Below are 21,520 nucleotides of genomic sequence, written 5' to 3' on the forward strand. Positions count from 1 at the left end.
GTGGCTCCTTTCCAGAAGCGAGCGTATAAAATAACACTATGTCATTTTAAAGTAGAATCTTCGAGACACGTCCCGCCGTTTGGCCACAATGGTCGGTCCAAAAGCAGATCCGAAAGGAACACTAGAAAATTACTTGTCTGCCCTTGAATAGTCGCATTCTTCGCGTTCTTCCCTCATCTCTTCCTCTCTCCTTCCTCCCAGCTTATCTATGACACTGCTTCCAACCAATGCGTCCCGACTTTTACCTTCTTTCTCCTCCTCCTCCTTCTTTTTTTTTCTTCTCCTTCTTCTTATTGCCTCTTCTATTCAATAGGAAGCCCATTAAGGCGTCGGTAAAGTGGCATTAATTCTTGCAAGACCACCATCGTGAACCGAGAGGTGAGATATATATATATATATATACGAGGTGGTAATCTCTTTCGCCGTGAATGCCTCACCATGGATAATCAAACGTCGCTCGATTCTGGCTCGTGCCCACGCCTCGACGAATTCGGCCCGTCGACTTTCGACGCTCTGTCTTTCTCAATCGCGCTTGGATTTTAATGAAGCGATACGACACGGAAGCTTTTTTGCTGCGAACTGAAACGTTGTTGAATGAGAAATTTTTCGATATATATATATGTATATACAGTTACGTTCTGTGGGAGGATCGTATTTTATTCGTTCAGGTAATCTTCTTTTCGATTAATATCTTCGATTTTTAAATGCTTGAGTTAATTTTTTTTTTTTTTAATATAAGTCGCATTACTCGTAACGATAGAAAATTCGTTAAACTTTCTTACATCGAATCGTGGTATCTCGAGAAGAATTGTGGCTCGTAATTATCGTTATTCGTTTTAACATTGTCTTGTAATATGATACCGATTGGGGGAAAAAAGGAAAAACACGAAACGATCTAATTAATCAATCGTGACGAGTCATCGACCTTCTCGAAACCAGAGAGAGATTCACACTTGGCGATTTTCTTCGCGACGCTACCCACTCGATATGAAGAGGCCGCCTCGAGTGTCTTCCACGGACATTAGTCCTCCCCCGGTGCATGTAAATTGTGCATGTGCATCGCACGCCACTCGAGGGCTCGTCTTACGGAAGGTTGGCCGAGACGAGTTTGCCCGCGAGGTGCAAAACAATTCATTACCGCGTGACCTTCGACCCCAAAGCGCGAGCCGTTCATTACGCTACACTTTCACGATCCCGAACAGAATGTCCCATCCCCTTGGACAAAATCTCCCCTTTTCCAACAACAAATTCATCCAACGATAGCGTTTAAGTTTTTCCAAAATTCCAATGGATGAAACTGAGAAGAATAATAATCTTTCATCAAAATAAAATTAATCAAATCAAGAGTGAAAAGTAACTTCTCTTGCGAAAACCAGGCTTCCTATCGTTTCACAAACTGGCGGTGATCCTCGACCAGGCATCGAAGTCACCAAAAGAGACGCTTTCCAAACTTTCCAATGCCTCGAATGATTCTCGACCAATCTACCTCGAAAAGGAGTCTAATCTGGCAACGCGTCGAATGAAAAAGATGGAACAATGAGCGAAGTTAATTATCAGAAAGGACGATAATTATTGGCTATTGGATAAATCACGCGACCAACGTGAGAGGCGGCCCCTGCCATTGGTACGAAAAATGGCCGCGCGCCTCGGTAAGTGGTTACGTTCGATTCCTCGAAATATAATGCAACGTGGAAGGTGGGAGGTCGCATGATCCTGCTGCTTCTTACCTGTATACAACGAGCGTGATAACGGTACCGACTCTTAAACGCCACGTTATTCCGTCAAATGAAATCCTCGTGACCCCTTGGCTCCCGCATTCTTTATCCTTCGTACGGATACTTCCCTCCTCCTCTCTCTCTGCTTCTCCACCCACCTTTCCCCAACTCGTGTCCTCCACCCCTCGTCGTCTCCTTCGCACGCGCGCGCGCATACACACACTCTCTCTCCTTCTTCTTCTCGGCCCATCCACCGATGCCTTATAACATTACAATTGCTAATTCCACCGTTGCGGTTGCTCTTACCGCAGTAAAGTTCGGCCGTCGTAAAAGCGAGGGCGACTCGCCTCGCGCTGACACGAATGCGCGTGATTACGCGCGCTTGTCACTGAGGGAACACCGGCCCCCGGCACCCTGTCCTCTTTTTCGTTCCTCGATACTCGTTGACAGAGATTTAATGCCGATTTTAATATTTCGAAATGGACGGAACCGCGCTACCACGATCGTCCGTGGTGATCGTTCGTCGATCGCGGCGGTTCGATAGGAAAGAGGTAAAGGAAAGAGGTGAGGGGACTTCCAGTTTCTAGCAACTTGGATGTTCTCGGGATAAAGCTCGGAATTTAAGAGGCGAGGTTCGATTAAACTCGCGCTCAGATGGAATCGGCGGAATTAAAATGAAAGAATTCGAGGACCACACACAAGAGCGAAACTCGTATCGTATCTTCGTTACCCATCGACATCGGTATTCGCGCGACAAAGTTGTCGTACGCGATCGAGTTCTTATCTCGAGAAGAGAGGCAGGCGTGAAAAGCGTGAAATAAAAATAATTTGGGCAAAGTGGACGGATTTAATTTCCATGGAGGGGAGGAGGGGATTTCTCGCCGCTCGATTTAATTTCGAGATGTCTGCCTCCATTATTCGGCACTGTTGTTTATGCCCGAGACCTGTATCCTCGGCGAGCACCCACGTGCGCATTATTTCATACGACGGGGACACGTACGTTTCGGAGGACTTTTAAACGAGCGTGCTCTTCCTGGTGAGCCGATAGTAGGTCAAGTTAATATGCCTTATTGTGATTTTTAATATCGTACCCGCTGTCGGCCGTACCCTCCGCCCCCCCTCTACCGCCCCCTCCACCTCCTGTCCCTCGTCCAATTCCGACTGGGTACTCCTCCTCCGCAAAAAAGGAACGAAAGAATTCAAGTACCGGTGGAACGACTCGTTTCGTGGCGAGGGCCAGACGGCGAAAAAAGCATTGTTGGGATTACAATCGTGTCGCTTAATATAGAAACAAACGCCACTCGTTTTTACTCCTCACCGTACATGCTGTCCGCTGGAATTTCTTCTTCGAAACGCTGTTCGACGCGTGTCACTCGCGATTACTTTCAAGATAAATCGATCGTTGGATAAACGGCGAAACTTAGATGTTTAGAGATTTCGATTCGGTTCGAGCGAGTTGGAAAAGATGTATATTCATCGTTGGGTTGGTATCGTTGGATTTCTTTCTTTCCCGATAGACGGGCAATTTCGTTTCGAACGAGGAGATATTTCGGTAAAAATCCGCAGGCCTTTTGTAAGTGAAACCTCGAGACGCCCGCCACTTCAGACTGTTCAAACACACTCCAACTCGAGCTCGGCTCGAGGACGAGCGCGGTCGAAGACATGGAAACCGAGACACGATCCTCTCAGCGGGAGAACTGATAAACTTGTGTTCTGAAAATTCATTCCGTCAACATTAAGATCTCTCCCAACCAGTGATCGGAACTCGACTTTTAACGACTTCTAACGAGAGTCACCTATACGTAAATATAGACGTAAATATATAAACTTCTCGAGAGGATTAAATTCATTAAGACATCAATTTAGGGATCGATAATTCGTTTCGTCCGTAGAACATCTTTGTTTTCCAAACTATTTTCGTTTTCATTCGCAGGTTCGCAGAATCGAAATCGATCCGATATATCTTCGACTCATCCAATATTCCTCGTTTTACATTAGAAATTCACGTTCTACATTAAACGGACATGATCGATCGTGATCGATGGGACGATCCCATGGTTTCTCGAGCGATTCAACTCGAACCAAGACACGTCGCGACAGGTTCTTACGCCAAAGGAAGCTTATTAGAAGACACGGCACGGTTGCATAACCGGGGGGCGTTTATGGGATCTATCAGAGCCGACTGTTAACCCGGCAAGGCCCTGCCTTTGCACCGGGGCCCGCTCGTGACCCGATCTGCCCGATCTTCGCCGACCGTGCCATATTTCGCGCTCCAAGATCGTTAACCACTTCCGTGCTCCGTCTCTCGTCCAAACCCAGGGACGATCTTCTTTTTTTTTCTAGATCCCAACCTCTAGATCCGATCCAACGTACACGAACCCTCTGATTGCATCCCGGTCAATGTTTCTCGTTTTGGTTCTCGATGAAACTCGCGGCATCCTACCGATTTGATCGGAAGATCGTTGCACGATAAGAAGGAGAAGAAGAATCTCGGGAAAATAATCTTCCAAATCCCTCTCCCTCTTGCCGCTTATTCTCAACTTATCATCGTTCTTTATCGCGCGAACGATATCGATGAATTCGAAAAATTTCAATATCCGTTGATATACCAAGTGAGTCAAGTTTCGACTCGAACAGACAACTCGAAAGCGATATAATACACTCAAAGGCAAATTAATTTAACGCTCCTTTCCCCGCGACTCCCGGAATCACTGTAAATCTTCCACCAAGTGAATTTATCGCTTCTAATCCTACCTGTGTTCCACCACGATACATTGTTTCCCATTCAATCTCATAAATCAGTTAGGTACAGCTCCCGCGCGCGATTTATCAGCGTGGCCTTAGCAACCCACCTTCTCGCGTAAACCACCACCGATCGAGACTCACGATCGCGGGCCAAGAGAGCGGCGTCGACGATCTCGGGATAAAGAAAATTCGAAAATCCAGTTCTCATTGGCGCGCCACTCTTGCCTCTCCGATCATGCAAATCCGCGTGATTAGCCGGTCGATTGTCCGCCCGAAATGTCCGCCTCTCTGTACGGAAGCTGATCCACACGCGTGTTGTACACACGTGTCTTTGGCAAGCCGCGTCCTCGCGGTCGAAACGGTAGCGGCGGCTACGTGGGTGCAGCATTAGCGGCCCTGTCAGGTCAATGAATCATTAGAGGCAGAGGGAGACAGGTCGGCAAGGCGCCTATATCGACCACGCGAATAAACGTTGACCGCCATAATTCTACGTCGTGGGGCCCGTGTACGGGGCCTGTCCGTCCAATCACCGGTGTCGCCCTTGCGACCAGGCGCCTCGATTTTCACCGTGGAATAATAAGTGGGACGCCCCTCGACGGGATCGAGATATCGCATAAATCAATCGATCGTGAATTGAGCGTGACAATGACACGCCGGTGGTGGAAACGTTCGGTGGAAAGATATTCACCTTCGTCGACACGATTGTGGCAATTCTCTGCGATTTCCTTTTTTTTTTGTTTCTATATTCGCGCCTTCTTCGAACACGAAAGTCGAAATATGATTTCGTGGATTCGTCACGTTCTCCGCGTCGACGTTCGTTTCGATTAGAAATTAGAGGTGATTAGAGGGGGGAGCAAAGGTTGGTTCGGGGGGCACGAGTTGTTACGATCTTTCTACGAGTCGATTGCGGGCGTCGCGCAATTTTCTCCATCATATTCTCGGGCCGTTATCGGTGATTTATCGGCCGGAAACCTCGATTGGATTTGTTGGAGATATCGAATCGAGGGTGACAAGTAATTGCGGAACCGTGGGTGGAATAAATGGTATCGAGAAATTTTGTTGCTTGAGGGAGGGGATAATCTGGAAGAATGGTTGTAATTGATTTTGAAAGAGCGTTTGTAAGAAGAATGGTAATTTTGAACGGAAAGTATCCGATCTTGTGTAATTTTTTTAACAAACGAATCTGTCGATGGATGATCAATGGTTGCGTGCATTCTTCAAAATAAATAAATTACCTCGTAACTGCTACAAATTGCCGTTTCTACCACGCATCGAAATCGCTGCTCTTCTATCGACGAAACAATGTTTCTGTGTAAATCAAGCCTGCTAATTAAGACAAAATTGCCGCTCCTTTTTTCTTTTTCTTCTTTTCAAACACGATTATATAACAAGCCCATAAATTAGACGTAATGTAAACCATAAATTAACGAATTATTATCTATCCTGTCGCAATTACGATAAATTATATCTTCCGAGTTGGACTTCCAGCTTACACGGCTTTACTAAAATTAACATTGTTTCAACATTCCAAACGGATCCCCATTAAAATACACCCACAAATAAGACATTAATCACCCTCCCATTCGTCCCACGCGCGTTACGCTCGGCCACGTATCGATCCAAGATTCGCATAAATTGGCAAAAATTCGGGAAATTAACGTATTAACCGGGGATACGGAGTAGGTATGGAGGTGTATCGATGTAACGGAATTAAGAAGAATTCGCGCGTATGGGCGGACGCACAAGCCGCGTAATTGTTCGTGTTAACCCACTTGGGCGTCTCCGCACGCGCGCGCGACACACAAGAGGAACAGTGGTGGTACGAACCAATCGTGTGCCGTCCTTTCGTCCTACGGTATCCGAGCCGTGGATATCCCGGAGAGGGGAATAGTGAACGTTCCTCGTTGGAGACCGCTTCTGAGACCACGTGCACCGGCCTACCTGAAAAAATTCCCTCTTTTTTCCCAGCAATTCCCCGTTTCAAGCCGCGTTTTCACGAATGCGGAGTCCTACGAATTCGGAGAGAATCGGCCATTCTGAAACAAAAACGAATATTGATCAGCAACGCGATATCGGAGGAACTTCGATATTGGCTCTTTCTCTTGGAGATTCGCGTTTCGGCACGCGTTTCCACGGACAAGAGTCTTGGAATTAGGGAAGAATATTCTGAAACAAAAACGAATAGTTATTGGTTAATAGCGCGAGTATTTGGACGAGTATTTTTGTTTGTATTTATATATATAATCCAGGAGAAAAATTAATAAGAAAATTCATTTGCTCGAAGGATTGTCCCTTAAACTTAGATATGCGAAATATGATGGCGAAAGATATTTAAATCGAAGCAAAACTCTTTGCATTTCGGGAGAAAAGAACAAATCAATTGGACAAAGATTTCGCGATTATCAATTTCGTTCACCTTCGATCCCTCTTACCACACCTATAAACCAATTAACCGCACTAAAAAAGAAAAGGAAAAAAAGAAAAAAAGGGGAGCAGAAACTGGTCTCTCCCCGTCAAAAATCTCATCCGGGGCTCCGATCGGCGATCGATTACCGTTTCACGGGCCGGTGAGCGTCCCGGCATTCGAGTAAATCACGTTGGATCGATCGAGCGATCGAACGATCTGCGAACGGTCTGCCGCCGCGAAAAATCCTCCGCTTATCGCGATGGTCTGCATTCGCCGCACGCAAGCGAGGCGAGGTAACAGGTGTTGTTGCCCCGACTATTCCCGGATTACGACACACGCAGGGTGGCACCGCTCGACCCGTTCGAAACGCCACGTTGGAAATCTTTTCAGTCGTTTGCTATTCACCGTGCTCGCCGTTTATCGGCCCGATCTATCGATCGGATCGATAGATTCCGCGGCGGTCGGCCGACAAACGACGCGAAACTCGTGTCAACCACGCGGTGAACGCGATGAATTATGTGTAGAAAAAAATCGATAACAGCCCCGCGATAAATTGTAAAGGTTCCCGTCGTCGTTCCGTTTTCCAAGTCGAGCGCGACCGAGGTTGGATCGTTATTCGATCGGCAATTAGCGGGCATCGCCCGTTGATCGATGACCGCGGTAACGCGGACGATTCTCATTACCTACGATTCTTCTCGCCTTTACCGCGCCGGTTTCTTCGCCTATAATTAATCACATTACAAAGCCATCGTTTCTCGATCTGTCCAGCCGAGGGGAAGATCCAAGTTCCGCCGATGGAAACGATGGAAGCGAGAGGAGGAAGGATTTTACTTACGGTCTCACTTAGCCTGTTTTATTCTCATTTTTCAAAGAATCCTCGTTCCTTAAAATCCAAATCCACGATCGATTGTCCGATCGATCCTTACTCGCTCGTAAAACCACGTCACCGCTCATTAACGTGTTAATTATCCATCGATTAATCACGTTTCATTGAGCAACAATATTTCGTCCCTCCGTGCACCTGGTCGATCGCCCTAACTCCCTCCCCCGTGCGCAAAGGCACCGTAACGCAGGTGCAAAATCCTTGCCGATAGAATTGCATCGAAGGTGAAACAAGAAGCTGCACCTTCGAGACAACGAGCTGCCCCTCTGCCTCCGATCGGACGAGATATCGTACGAGATTACGGGAGCATTATCTTAATTGCCGGCCGCAGGAAGCCGCAGCACCGCAGTCTCCAAGGGCGCGAAGCAATGGAGGGGAAGGGGACTGTCGACCCGATATATATCGAAGAGATCCGTCCAGAGATTCGATCGATGACAAGATCAGCCACGAACAATCACCGTGACTCGCTTTAATTACCGACGGCATCGTCGGCCATCGTCTCCCCATAGAGAAGTGGCACCGGACCACCGAGCTGACAGTATGCCAACTATGTATGCCTCGGCTGGGCTCTTGCTTTCGACGATGACGACAATGCCTCGTTAGCACGATCGATACACACACCGCTCTTCTTCCGATAATTAAAATCGGAATTCGATCGATGACTCGTTGCGTAATTTTGCGTAATCTCGCGTAACGATGCTCGACTCAGATCAGTGACTCTCGATGTCAGACTCAAAGTATGACTCGTATATCCCTTTCTCCGGATATTACGAATATCCTTGGGGAGAACGAAAGATTTGGGGTTTCATCGAAGAGGATGGTCAATGCACTTGGGGATAGGTTAAATCGATCGTGGAATGGGAATTATTGGTTGGGCAAATAGAGTTGATAGTTGAAAAGATACGATTCCTGTGGCGAAGATGATATTTGATATTGAAAGATGGAGTTTCTTTGTGTTCGATTTGGAAGATATGTACTTTTTAATTACGTAAATATAAAAGAATATCTAATCGTTCTGTGGAATTCTATGTTCTATGTATGTGAAACTAATTAACGAATGATCATTAAGAATCATTATCAGAATATTATTTTATCTATATCTATATCAAAACGTAAAAAAATACAATCTTCAAATATTTTAACGTCTTAAATCGATTCGTGCAAAGACAAAATATTACAAATATTAAATTAAAAAAGAAAAAAATATCAAAGGAAGCGTCCCTCGAAATTTCTCACTGCACTACGAGAGAAAAATTCTTCCCTGCTCTGCCCAACAAGGGATCGAGGCGGGTGGATAAATCAAAGGTTAATCGTTCGAGTGTAGTCGGAACAGGAAGAAAGTTGGAGTTGCCCGTGGCGCGAGAAATTAATGTTCGTGACACCTACACGCGGCCTCGGTGTCGTTGCACGATGTTCCGTGGCATTGTGACACACTCTTAATCGATGTCTATCGAATGGTAAGGTCGTTAGAGGCTTGTTACACACGTTACTCTACGTCTAAATCTCCACGGGAAAATTCGGCCCGGGGAAACGATTCGTTAATTAATTCTTCTATATTCGAACAGATTTCTTACCTCTTCAACTGTTATGTATCCGTGATTTCAACGAATATAAATCTTGGCCGAAACGAACATGGCGCTCGTGTGGAATTTCCGTGCGCACACGAGGCGGATGTCACGGAGGATTCAGAATGCGTGGAATGCACGGGAAATGGATGGCGTAGAGCAACACTTGTTCGAGGCCATGTGCTCGCTGCTCGAAATACTCGTGTCTTCTGGAAGGAGGGGCGTGAAAGAGAACGCTCTCCGTGGCTTGCCTCCCTTTAATTGCCACTCTTTCGTGTTCAGTGATAACGAAGCACGAAGGATTCTTATATATGCGTTTCCAAGAGAGAAGAGGAGTTTGATGGGTTAGCTGCTACCGGAAAGTAGTTTCGGTGATAGGAGATAATTCCTTGGAAAAAAAAAAAGAAGAAATGAAATTCTTGAGTAGAGAAAAGTCGTGTGAATTTCGATAGCCCCGATTTCTTTCTGGGCTATCGAATGAATTTTCCTCGCAAGCCAACTTTAACTTTACGTTTAAAATTTGCTTAAGTTCAAAATACATACGATTAACAATAGTCAATAATTAAATATTGGATTCTACGAAATTTTGTTTCGATAAATTTTTCTTCGATTTCCGAAGCAAGTTTTGTTTTTTTAGATTTATTTTGTTTTAACAGATTCTCGATAAAAGAGGAGAGGTATGATTAGAAATTGAAGGGAAAGATTTAGTTAAGAAAAGAAAGAAACGGAATTGTGCGTGAGCGTCCAAGCGGTTCCCAGCGGTTATTATGCTAACCAGTCATCAAATGGAGTCAGCGAATTCGAGTAATTCGCCTCGCATCATTATCCAAGGTGTGGCGACGTCCAGGCTCGTGGCTGGGTGGTCCACTGATTGCAAACCACCGCGTGTGAATCGTGCTTTTGTTCACGAATCCAACCCCTTTCGTCGAATTGAAAAAATCACGGAACCAACCACGTTTGTTCTTCTCGTCGCAAGATAAATCTCAGTTTCGTTGAAAAACGAATCTCTTAAGATTTTATCGTTTATCTATCATCGTTTCGCTCTCTAATTACAACGTCTTGGGAACGATTATTTGACAAAGCAGTAGTCCGCTTGATCACAAGTCGCTCGAGTCAAGTTTATCCTTTCTAATATAAAAAGAAAAAAGAATCTTAAATTACACGTTACAAGTGAAATACAAAATGAGGCTGGCGGATAGGTCAAAAGCTTCCGAAGCATTGGAACGGTAGCCATCTGACGCGGTCGGGATAGATAGGACAAGCGTTACTGATACGAAAAGGACAGGTCTCGAAAGGGTGAGGTTGATACCTGTCGTTAAAAAAAAGAAGAAAATTATCGGAACCGGCAATTTTCACAGATCGATCAAGGATCGAATTAATTAAAGTTGCCCAAAACTTGCCTCTCTTCTAACGATGATGTATACGTGGAAATTTATATTCATTTTCTCTCCAATATTTACCCCACTCTTTTCCTCTCTGCTAAAATTATTTATATAATTTCCTATACAAATTTTCGCTGTCCAAGGGAACACTGCTTGTCCAAGGGAATAAAAAAAAAATTCCATAAAACCGTTAAAAGCAAAGCGTCTCGAAATATCTCGAACTCGCCCATTAAGAGGTCATCGAGATAATACGAAAACCATCATCCATACCGACCAATTTCGAACTCTATATTTTCGTTCGAGCGTTTCGTAACCGCGTTCAACCGGGGGAAAGAATCTAGCGAATCCGCGGCAGGTGGAATCTGCACGGCCATCCGACCGTGGGCCATCTGTTGTGCACGCCACCTTAAGGAGGCGAAGGGCCCGGGTAACAGGTTGCCCGCTCGCGGCCGAGATTGTTTTGTCCAACCCGCTCGAAGATCGTCCACGGGCTAATGAGCCATTCTCCGGTATATATTGGAACGAACGAGCGAGCCAGCCCGGCCTGTGGTGTCTTCTTCTTCTTCTTCTTCTTCTTCTTCTCTTTCATCCCCCATCACGATGCTTCGATGCTCGATCGCGTGTCTCCCTCTTTTTTTCCTTTTCCTCCTTTCATCGTCGATGACTCGTCGCTTTTTAATCGTAAATTAATCATCGATAGGCGTGTTGATTTCAAACTGGATCGTCGCCGTTGGAAGGATGGATCGGGCGATCATCTCGGTTATCAGCCGATGGAGGATCGGGAAAGTTGAGAGAGGGGTGGGTAGATATCGGCTTGATCCGTGCACCTGGTACTGGATGAAAGATCGAGCATCTCGTGGACGTTGGCACAATGGGACACGTAGCAGCACGGAGTAAAAGGGTTGCAAGAAGACGAGAGTCTTCCGGGAAGCGATGAAAGAGGCCCGGGATCCTCGATGGTCAGGTGTGCCAGGGGGACCAGTTTTGTGCGCTACGGGTCGAGATGTGCCCTATGGCTTTTTTGCCCGGCCTTTGTGCCACCATCGTCATTCAGCTCGAGCTGATAAGAAGGCGACACGGATACGTGGTAATCAGAGTTAGGCTGGGAGGAAAATTAGGATCGCGATAATTTTCTTCTGAAACTTCCTTTTTTTCTTCTCTCAGCTGCTGTAACTCGATTCTTCCCTCTCTTGTATATACATTTCACAACGTTGCAAGTTTGAATCTCTGTCACGATCAAAACCGTGCAATGGACACGGTTGCATGTTGCAAACGGTAATCGATACCGTTCCGTAGTGAAAGTAGAGAACGTCCAAAAATAAAGGGAGAGGAAGCAGGTAATTGTGAACCTCTACCTCGTCCGAGATCCGAACAGGGAGATTATTCTTCTTGAAGGAACGACCCCGTTTCCTTTTCGCGACGAAAAACTCTGTTTCGCCTTTCCTCGCGGTCGAATACGCGCGACGTTACGACCCTTTGTCGCTTCGGCCAGCTTTGCGCGTTCCGACTTCGCTTTTCTCCGAGACTCTTTGCACGCCATATTCCCCGAGCTGTACACATCGGCGCGGAATAATGGAACCTCTTACCCGAGTATACACACGAAGCGGCGGGGCACCTGTTCGATCGGACCAGTCGCCATAAAAGCCCAGGGGCCAAGGTAGCTTTTGCTTCCACACTTTCTTGCACGGACACGTATACACTCGCATAAGTACGAGGAGCATACGAAGGGCCGTACTTGAAAGTAACGACCACCTGTCCGCCCGAACGAGAAATTTCCTGTCGATTCGGGGCCCCGTCATCCGGCGGACATTAGCCACGGCCAGATTTCTGCGGGTGAATCGGCCCAGATTTTACCTGCTGCCTTTAAACTTTCCTTATATAATTTTATTCCTTTCTTTTTTCTTCTCTTTCTTTTCTTTTTCGAGGAATTTGAGGAAATCTTGCGTTTAAGAAAAGAAAAAGAAATTTACTTCTCAGTGGCGGTTTAATTTTTTTAGACTTTTAGTTCTGAGGAGAACCGTCATGATTGTGTTTTGGTTAAAATTTTTATTTTTGTACGAGAGAAACACCGTGTTCGTAAAAGTTTGCGGATGTATAGATATAATATAGATCGTAAAAATATGGATGATCGAAAATGACTACGTGATTATTGAATATAAAAAAAAAAATAAAAGAAAGAAGCGAACGTCATTTTATTAGACGTCGTGCAAAATTTCTTCAATTTTGACAAGCTACCCGCTTTCGTAAATCCTCATAAATCCACGATCAAAGGATCCGCAAAATTGTCAAGGTTTCGAACCCGCATACTATGTAGCCAAATTTCCGTGACAGGCTGCTTTCCGCCCACCTTTGACTTTCACCGCCGATTTTGGCGCCTCGTCGTTAACCTCGTCCGAAAACAATACACTGCTCCAACAATAATAAAACAAAATACTACTCCAACTGGAAAATTTTAAATATAATGGAATATTCAAAGGGACATCGACACAAACTATTAATGTAAATATTTGCGTTTGTAGCAAAAAAAAAGAAAAAACGTACCCACGATAAAAAATATCCCTCGAATAATATCCTTTCTCGAATATTGCAAATTGTATTGTACCTACCTTCGTAGCACCACGTACCAACGTTTAAACGGACATTTAATGGGTAAGTAGCCTTGAGAGGTTTTAATAACGCGACACAGTGTGACCAGGGAGGGAGGGATCGTAGTGCGATTTAGCGCATCCATATGGGCGAGACGATTGGACAAAAAGCTCGGATCGAGGGCAGGCATAGAGCGGTGATTCAATTGCTGGTACGTGGCAAAAGCGCGTGGGATTTAATACGCGGCGCAGGTAGCCCGTTTGCGCTTGCCAATGAATTGAACGCGTTTCGAACACGCGTTTGCCCGCCATATGTTGTTTGCTTCGCTAAAAGACCATTGTACGCCCCGCCAACGGCTATGAATGAACTTATGTGTGAATAAGTCGGACGAAGAGACCGATACCTCGTGCCGATCGTGAAAACCGTTTCCTCGTCTCTATAACAAAGTGGTAAATCAGATTTGTATCGTGATTCTTTTATCCCATCCCATTGGATTCTATTTAAACGCGTTAATGCGAATCGTGCCTTCGCTTGCTATTCCTCCTCCCTCTTTCTTTTCTCCTTTTATTATCGAAACTCTGCACGTTGATTTTGGAGCACTCCTTCGCGAATTTCACATTTTCTCTCTTTTCACGAATTGCACGATTCTCCGTGAAAAGTCGCATTTTTAAAAAAAAGGAGAGGGGGAATATCGTTATTAAAGAATTATTAAACGCACTGGTATTTCCATAGGTGGATAGAAAACGCTAGAACTGAAACAGATTTATACATCGTCGACGAATCCGTCGTGGCAAGTGCGAGTGGTGGATATTTAATCCTAGGCCGGTTGCCATCCCGCCACGAATCGAATCGATTCGATTCGATTCGTCTCGAAAGGCCCCAGGCTGGCCGCTGGCAACAATCGCTTTTATCGTGGTATCCTGAGCCTCCTTCGACGATCGCACTCGGATGGAGAGATAAACAGGATCCGCGTAGTCGCGTTGTTTGTCGAAAGACAAAGCGCATTATTATGCACGCCGTCGAAAGTTATGCCGTTGTTCCGCGATAACGAGCCCGTTCCGATATTCGAGGTGTCCGCCGAGATTGCATCTCGCGCTCCCTTCCTCGCCTCGAATCGCCGCCCAACAATATATATTTCGATTGATTCCTTATCGCTGCGCGGGATGAAGTTTCATTAATTGCACCACTGCTTGATTCTAGGCTTGTCGGACTTGTTATTAATACTTGTTGGAGGGAGAGGACGATGGGTTAAGTCGTCGTTCAAATTGACGATTGGGCTTGGAAGCAATTAATCTTTGGCGTGCATAGATGTTGGATAATAATAATAATGGTGATGATGATGATGATGATGATGATGTATTTTTTTAAAGATGACAAATTTTTCGATGGCACCGAAAAATTTCTGGATATTCTGAAATTAAATTAACGTCTAATCAGTGTGAATAAATATAGCGATGCGAGTAAATATGGAGAATATTAGAACGCGATGGTTTTCCTTTATCGAATAATTAATCGAAATAATCGTAATAATCGTATATAATACATAGATTGAGAAAAAAGTGAGTTGGGAAAAATGATTGGGATTGAATGACGGGGTATACGGTTGGTTTCCAACGGCTCCGTTTGTAAAGAAATGAGCCAGCCAACCGGGTAAGAGGATATACGTGTATTGGCTTGGACAACGTGGATGAAAGGCGTCCGTTCTTATAATTTAAAGAACGTTTGCGTTTATTTTATTAACGATTACAAAGAAACAGAGTAAGTACTCTGAAAGATGCAACGGCATAACTGAGTTATATTCATAATAAAAGTTAAAGGAATCGAAATTGATTACGGTAATTTATTTTAACGTCGATGTATTTTGAACGAAAGATGGATATGGATGTCGGGTCTGATAAAATCGTCGTAAACTTCTGTAAGATTTTAAAATTCAAGTAATTTATTTCGTATAAAATATCTTTATATATAAGTGATATCTCAAATAGCAGTTATTTTTTCTTTATAAAAAAAAAAAACTAGAAAGAGCGATAATATTCGCCCTGAGCCAGTCAATGCTTCTCATTTTCTCTCGTTTTTCTTTTTTTTTTTTCTTTTTTTTTATTACAGAAATATATTTCAAATATAAAGAAAAAAATATACCACGGATATATCGTTCGACGGCTCGATCATTTTAATTTATATAATCTTTTTGGAGCGATCTCTCTACGAGGAATGTATACCAGCAGACCAATCAAAGTAATTCACCTCGCAGCGAGCCTCTCATTCCTTATTCCTCGCACAAATTAGATTATATTATACAATGACTAGTTTCTTCGAGTAACTTACAGTGATTTACAAGAGAGGGGAGAAAAAAAAAAAAAAAAAAAAAAAAAAAAACGCAAAGAAAAAGGTACAAAAAAAAGGGAAAAACGACAAGACAAAATGAACCGTAAAATATTAGCTTTCTCGCTCTCTACCATCATTTTGCCTCGTTCTCGTTTCATCAAAATCCAAATCTTATCTCGAAAAGACAAGTAAAAAAAGAAACGAGAAAACTCAGATACTGGATCGTTCACATATGTATTTTCTCGCTTTTATTTCGTTTCACATTCTGACAATTCAATAATACTTCGTTTTCTCGTGCGTGCCTTTCAAACAATATATATTTACAATCGATGCTGGCACACGATCTCGGAAAAAAATGGCACTTTGCTGCACGATTGCGCAATATACGCATTTCTTATTTATTCCATTTTCTCCTGTACGTATATATATATATATTTCTTTTTTCATTTTCAAAAGGAGCAAATGAGCGATGTCAAAGATCACTTTTTCCGCGTGTACATATATCCGCTCGAATCGATCGAAAACGGAAATCATCAAGGAAGGTAAAAAAGGAAATAGGCGCGGAAAAAGAAAATTCAAAAATGGCACGTCAGCTTCACGGGACCGCGTCAAGCGGTTAACATCGACTTTTCTCATCCGTTTCCTGTGATTCTCTCATCGGCAATATTTCGCTCGATAAATCGTCTCTTCGTGTATCGTCCTCTAAGTACAATCGTTGAAACTCACCCATTCTCACCGATTTTCACACACGCGCACACCGAAACTATGTACAAACGGGATGACGAAGGAAAATCGACGAAAAGAAAAAGAACGAAAGAGAGAGAGAGAGAGAGAGAGAGAGAGAGAGAGAGAGAGAAACATTAAGAAATGATCAATCATCTTTCATCAAAAGAGAGAAATAAATTCGAACGATCGTTCTAATCGATCCAATTTTTTTCCCTCCTCCTGTAAAAAAAAAAAACCCTTCGAGAGAGCGCGTATCTAAATGTGTTCGAATTCAGTTCCTCGACGTCGTGTTGTATCGATGATTCCGTTTAAAATTCACCTCTTTGTTTCACGAGCGTGAATTTTAATCGAAAGCCAGGTACTCGATGTGTCCTCCATCTTCTCATCAAGTCTCGGTCAAATTTTTTTTTTCCTTTTTTCTTTTTTTTATTATTCCCCCTCTAAATACAAATTTCACCGAGAAATCGAACCCACCCCCCTCCCCCCTCCTGTTGATCGCGCAAGAAATTTCTCCGATCGATTCTATATAATTCCTCTACTCTACTTTATTTGTTTGTACTCCGTAATCAACGCGTAAGGCACTTGGATCAATCGAAACGTTTAAAAAAGTACATACTATTTCTTTTTTTTGTGTGTTTTAATAATAAAGGAACCTGTCGGAAGGAATCCGTCGAAAGGGATGCGCTCGTTCGGTACGAGTGAGCGCACACCGCCCCCCTTTCCTTCGAGTCAATGTCCTCAAGAGGCATAGCCCATCGGAACGGTTATGCCCGGACATCCACCCTCCTGATGTTTAGTCAACAACGACATTCTGCTAAACGTTTTGCTGCACGAGGTGCAGGAATATTTCTTCACGTCGCTGTGCGTCTGAAGGTGCGCCCTCAGGTTACTCCTGTCGGCGAACGCGCGGTTGCAATGCTGACAGCTGAACGGTTTCTCCCCCGTGTGCGTTCTGATGTGCCCTTGGAGAAGCCAAGGCCTGGAGAACGCTTTCCCGCAGAGATGGCACTTGCAGGGCAACGTGTGCGTTCTAATGTGCATCTTCAACGCGCCCAGGCTCACGTACACCTTCTCGCAGTATTTGCACGAGAACGATTTTTTCGCCTGGCCTTCAGCGGCCGCGCAATGAAACTGTTGGTGCTTGGACAACCCGGAGTAGGTGGAGTACGATTTACCGCAATCCGGGCACTGGTATCTCGGGGACGTTGACGAAGAAGAGGACGAGGAGGAGGAGGAGTTCGAAGACATGGACGCGGTCGAACTGCTCGACACCCCGGATTTCTCGATTTTCGGATGGACGATCGCGCTGCCCGCCGACGTGCTCCCAGCCGATGATCTTCCGCTGTCGCTTCCGGGAGAGGATAGATCCTCCGGCGTGACAGGCGGCGGCGACCTCAACGATCCCGACCCTAACGAGCTCGTCGGGGACAGGCCACAGTGGTCCGGACTCGCCCAATGCGCGTAACTTCTCGCGATCGGCCGTTGTATCGTTGGACAGGTGAGGGCACTGTGCGGCGGCGGCGAGACCGCCTGATGGTGCTCCGGGGACGAGTGTGGATAAGCGGGTATCGGGTAGGACGGGTACAGGTCCGCGCCCGCGGGATGGTGATAACGATGATAGGCTGCCGGGTAGGGGAGATAGTGAGGGGGGTAAAGCGGAGCCGTCCGCGCCCACGCTGGAGCCGCGTAATGCGGCAACGATTCGACCGGCGTGTTCAAATTGAGAGGTTCGAGGGGCGCTTTGCTCGCCATGAAGTGCAGGGGGGCGGGCGCGGCAGTCACAGCGCCCGTCGACGACGAATTATCGTGTTGGATTACTTCCACTCGCGCCTTCTTGGCCACGGGGTGAATCGGCGCGATTCCGACCGGAGGCGTGATCACTTTTGTCGGGTAATGGTGATGATGATGAATATGATGCACGGGGTGGATGTGGCTGTGTAACGCGTTTGGAGAAGTCGGCCTGGTGGTCATCAAAGGGGGCGAGGATGAGATTTTCGGGAGCGACGAAGGAGACTCGTTGGACGCCCGTTGCTCCGTTGCCTCCTGCTCCTGTTGCTGATTACGTTCCGCCGTTTTACTCAAATCTTCCGGCTTTGTACTCAGGTTCTCTGGCTCGGGTATATCGTCCATGACGACATCGATTTCTATTTCTTCTGGAGAAGAAAAAAAAAGGAAACTTCGTCTTAGGCGAGATGATTTTCTTTTTTCTTTCTTTCTTTCTTTCTTTCTTTTTTCTTTTTTTTTTTTTTTGGATTATTTTGAAATTTTTTGGGGAGTCGAGAATCGGAGAGAATTCAGGGGAGGAGAGTTCAGGAGGGGAATAGAAAGACGAATAAATAAATCGAAGCATTGGAGACTCACCTTTGACTTCCGATACTTCTTCGTCCAGCATATGGACTGGCCGTTTTTTCAACGGACAGTGGCTGTAATTGTTGTTCTTCTTCACGAAGCTTCTCGGCACTTCTTCGACCAACATCTTGAAATTTTTTTCACCGTACTTTACACTCTTTAGAAATTAGAGTCGGCAATTCACAGGTATATCGAATATCCGCGAAGCGGACACTACGATATTTAATCCCAAATTGTTCCCGATTGTTCGACACTGATTCACACCAAATCTATATGTATATATATATATATACACGTATTATATGTATACACGTATCTGTATCGGAGATAAAACGAAATTGTCAGGATAATCCTCTGGGATTTGATCACTGCACTGTCACATTTAGTCCCGAATAAAACTGCGTGAAAAACTGTCCTCCTTTCTTCTTTCTCCTTCCTCGGCAATTATCCACTTTCTCGTAGCAAACACACGGAACGATGGTTTCTTCTTCGAGCGGGAAATTGATGTTCACCGTTCGCTCGTCGGGAGTGAACTGAACTGTCTGTTCGACCGGCACCGGAGGTTAAACGTGATTCGATGTCACGAGCGGAATATAAAAGAAAAGGAAGAGGATAGTAAAGGTGGAGGGAGAGGGGAAGGAAAAAAAAAAAAGGAAAAAAAGAAAAAAGGAAAGAGATAAACGGTTGGCGGGTGAACTCGAGTGTACAATGTTTGAAGGAACGTGAGAACTCCAGATTCTAAAAACAGTTCGGCTGCAAGCCGGTCTCTGACTGGCAGGGGGGTGCGTCTGGGCCTTTTATAACCCATCACCCCACCAACCAGGTGCAGGTGGCCCGCACGTGCTGCCTGGCCAATGCAGGCCTGCGGGCCCCGCGCTACCCGCCAATAGGGGACGGCCGGTCGCGGGCCAACGGCCAATCAGAGGTAGGGCATCTGTTCCGCCGACTTGCGTGTACCCCCACTCCCTCTCCGTGCAACAACAGGAGGTGCAGGATGCGACGTGAGTGCGACGCGATTATCCTGCTGCGCTCCTCTCCTGCCTCCCCCCTCTCGCTCCCACCCTTTTCCTTCTTTTTTCCCTCCCCATTTCCCCTTTTTCGTACCACCGTCCCTGTCCCACTTGGAAAGTAACAGGGACACCGCGTCTCGCTCTCTTCCTCCTTCCTTCCCGCGTCGCGTCGTTGTACGGAGAGCAGATGCTGGGGCCCCACCGTGACACACACACACCCTCCCCTCCAGAATTACCACCCCTCACTGCTCGAGACCTGGCCCAACGACCCGTCACCTCTACGCGTTGTCGTCGGTGCACATGCACCACCGATTCAACGCCAACGTGTTTCCCTTCTCTTACTGGTTAAACCAACTTACTCGCTCGTTCCTGGATACGTTTGCACCCTCTCTTCCCCCCTCCAACGTGCCGCTCTCACATTTTTCTATTCGAATTTCCGTTCGGCCTACCTGAATCTTCCCCTCTCGCTCTCCTACTTCTTTTTTCCTCCAATAAGTTGTTCTATAAATGTGTATTTATATATATATATAATATATATATATATACTCTGTGTGTGTGTGTGTGTGTGTGTGTGTACACGTATAAGAGTGCACGTTCTCGAGTGTCGCATTGGCTGCTGCGCCGTTTTTTCTTTCTTTTTTTTTCTTTTTTCTTCTTCTTCCCCTCCCTTTACACGACAGCCGCCTTTTCACGTGCTCACCGACGAGTAAGAGGCATGCACGTGTTGGTGCATATACGCAGCAATCCGCCCGGTTCCCCTTTCAGAATTTCACCCCTCGTCCTTTCTCGCCGCCCCGCCACCGTCAGTTTCGAACGTGTAACGGTCGTGTCGCGTGCCACAGCATCGCCCACGCGTGCTGGAACCCACACACGCACGTGCGTGCAGCGAGGGATCAGCGCGATTGTGTGCGAGCACCCCTTCTCCTCCTCCCCCCGCCCCCCTAGAGCACGATTCACCAAGGCATTTTTGCGCCCGAGAGAGGGAGGATTGATGCTCGCGCACCATTAATGATCTCGCCACGCGACCTCTCGTCCAATCGATAGCTTGATCTCTCTCGTGAACATCGCAGATACAGTTCGCGATCCACGCGTGATTTCCGTTTCCTTTCCCTTTCGATACGTGTCCCGATGTGACAGAGAATTTCGTAAATTCGTCCTCCAGGTGTCCAGATTTTTGGATATGGAACAAAGCGATCACGGTCCAACTAATTAAATAGATTCGAGGACAATTGGAAGAAATGTTGGTGGAAGAAAAATTTTGAAGGATTTCCTCTGAATTTCCTCTGAAAGATCGTCCCTTCCTTTTAAATGCTAAGGATAATTCTTCCGTAAATATATATATTTTTAAATTAATTATTTTCGAGAAAATTCCATTTTTATGGGCTGGAAATACGTTTATTTGTTAAAAGGAATTTTAAAAGGAGAAATTTGCTACGAACGATTATCGAAATTATATTCATCTCTTTCTGTAATATTTCTTCTGTAATATTTGGGAATATCTTATTACATTCATTTTCGAAATTCTATTTCTGTTTCCTATACCTGATCCCTTTTCACTTGATCTTTCATTGTTCTCTGCGAATGCATAACGGTGATCGATCGTAAACGTGGAAATATATTCTTCACCGGCCGAAAGTGATTAAGATAAGAGTGGACTCACGTTAAGGACCGCACAGGGATTTGTCGATAGATTTACGGGACAAAGAGACGCATTCCGCTCGATCGATTTTCCATTTCGTTCGCCGATGTGTCACCGACACATGGCGTTAAATCAGGTTATCACGGCGGTCGAATCGATTGAGAAACGATAACACGAGTGGCCCGAGA

At 45.5% G+C, this 21,520-nt stretch overlaps 1 protein-coding gene and 1 long non-coding RNA gene across 4 annotated transcripts in view; both read right to left on the reverse strand.

Moving 5' to 3' along the window:
- Positions 1-8,441, reverse strand: part of LOC107996183 (uncharacterized) — a 49,604-nt gene extending 41,163 nt beyond the window's left edge. Inside the window, exon 1 of one of the 2 annotated variants that reach the window (XR_009832417.1) lies at positions 6,288-8,441. This is a non-coding gene — a long non-coding RNA (uncharacterized LOC107996183). The remainder of the gene's footprint in view (positions 1-6,287) is intronic. The other variant, XR_001765743.3, reaches the window with a different exon arrangement.
- A 4,147-nt stretch (positions 8,442-12,588) lies between these two features.
- On the reverse strand, positions 12,589-19,657 carry LOC107996178 (protein escargot-like). Of its 2 annotated transcripts, none has more exons than XM_017054101.3 (2): positions 18,696-19,657; positions 12,589-18,484 (listed from the first exon to the last, which is right to left on the reverse strand). In XM_017054101.3, exons 1-2 carry the CDS (start codon positions 18,808-18,810, stop codon positions 17,073-17,075), a joined length of 1,527 nt encoding a protein of 508 aa, XP_016909590.1. In that variant the 5' UTR covers positions 18,811-19,657; the 3' UTR covers positions 12,589-17,072. The 2 variants fall into 2 exon arrangements, with proteins under 2 accessions (XP_016909590.1, XP_016909589.1); XM_017054100.3 differs by having other exon boundaries at positions 12,589-18,487; positions 18,696-19,642.
- Between the last annotated feature and the right edge of the window lie 1,863 nt (positions 19,658-21,520).

This window comes from Apis cerana, linkage group LG13 (assembly GCF_029169275.1).
Source record: "Apis cerana isolate GH-2021 linkage group LG13, AcerK_1.0, whole genome shotgun sequence".
NCBI lineage: Eukaryota > Metazoa > Arthropoda > Insecta > Hymenoptera > Apidae > Apis > Apis cerana.

What these genes read in the sequence shown, in the direction of transcription:
- LOC107996178 (XM_017054100.3), bottom strand. Translation starts at nt 18,810, where the DNA reads ATGTTGGTCGAAGAAGTGCCGAGAAGCTTCGTGAAGAAGAACAACAAT. An exon ending in AGAAGTATCGGAAGTCAAAG is followed by an intron (nt 18,488 to 18,695) that starts GTGAGTCTCCAA and finishes TTTCTTCTCCAG; the next exon opens with AAGAAATAGAAATCGATGTC.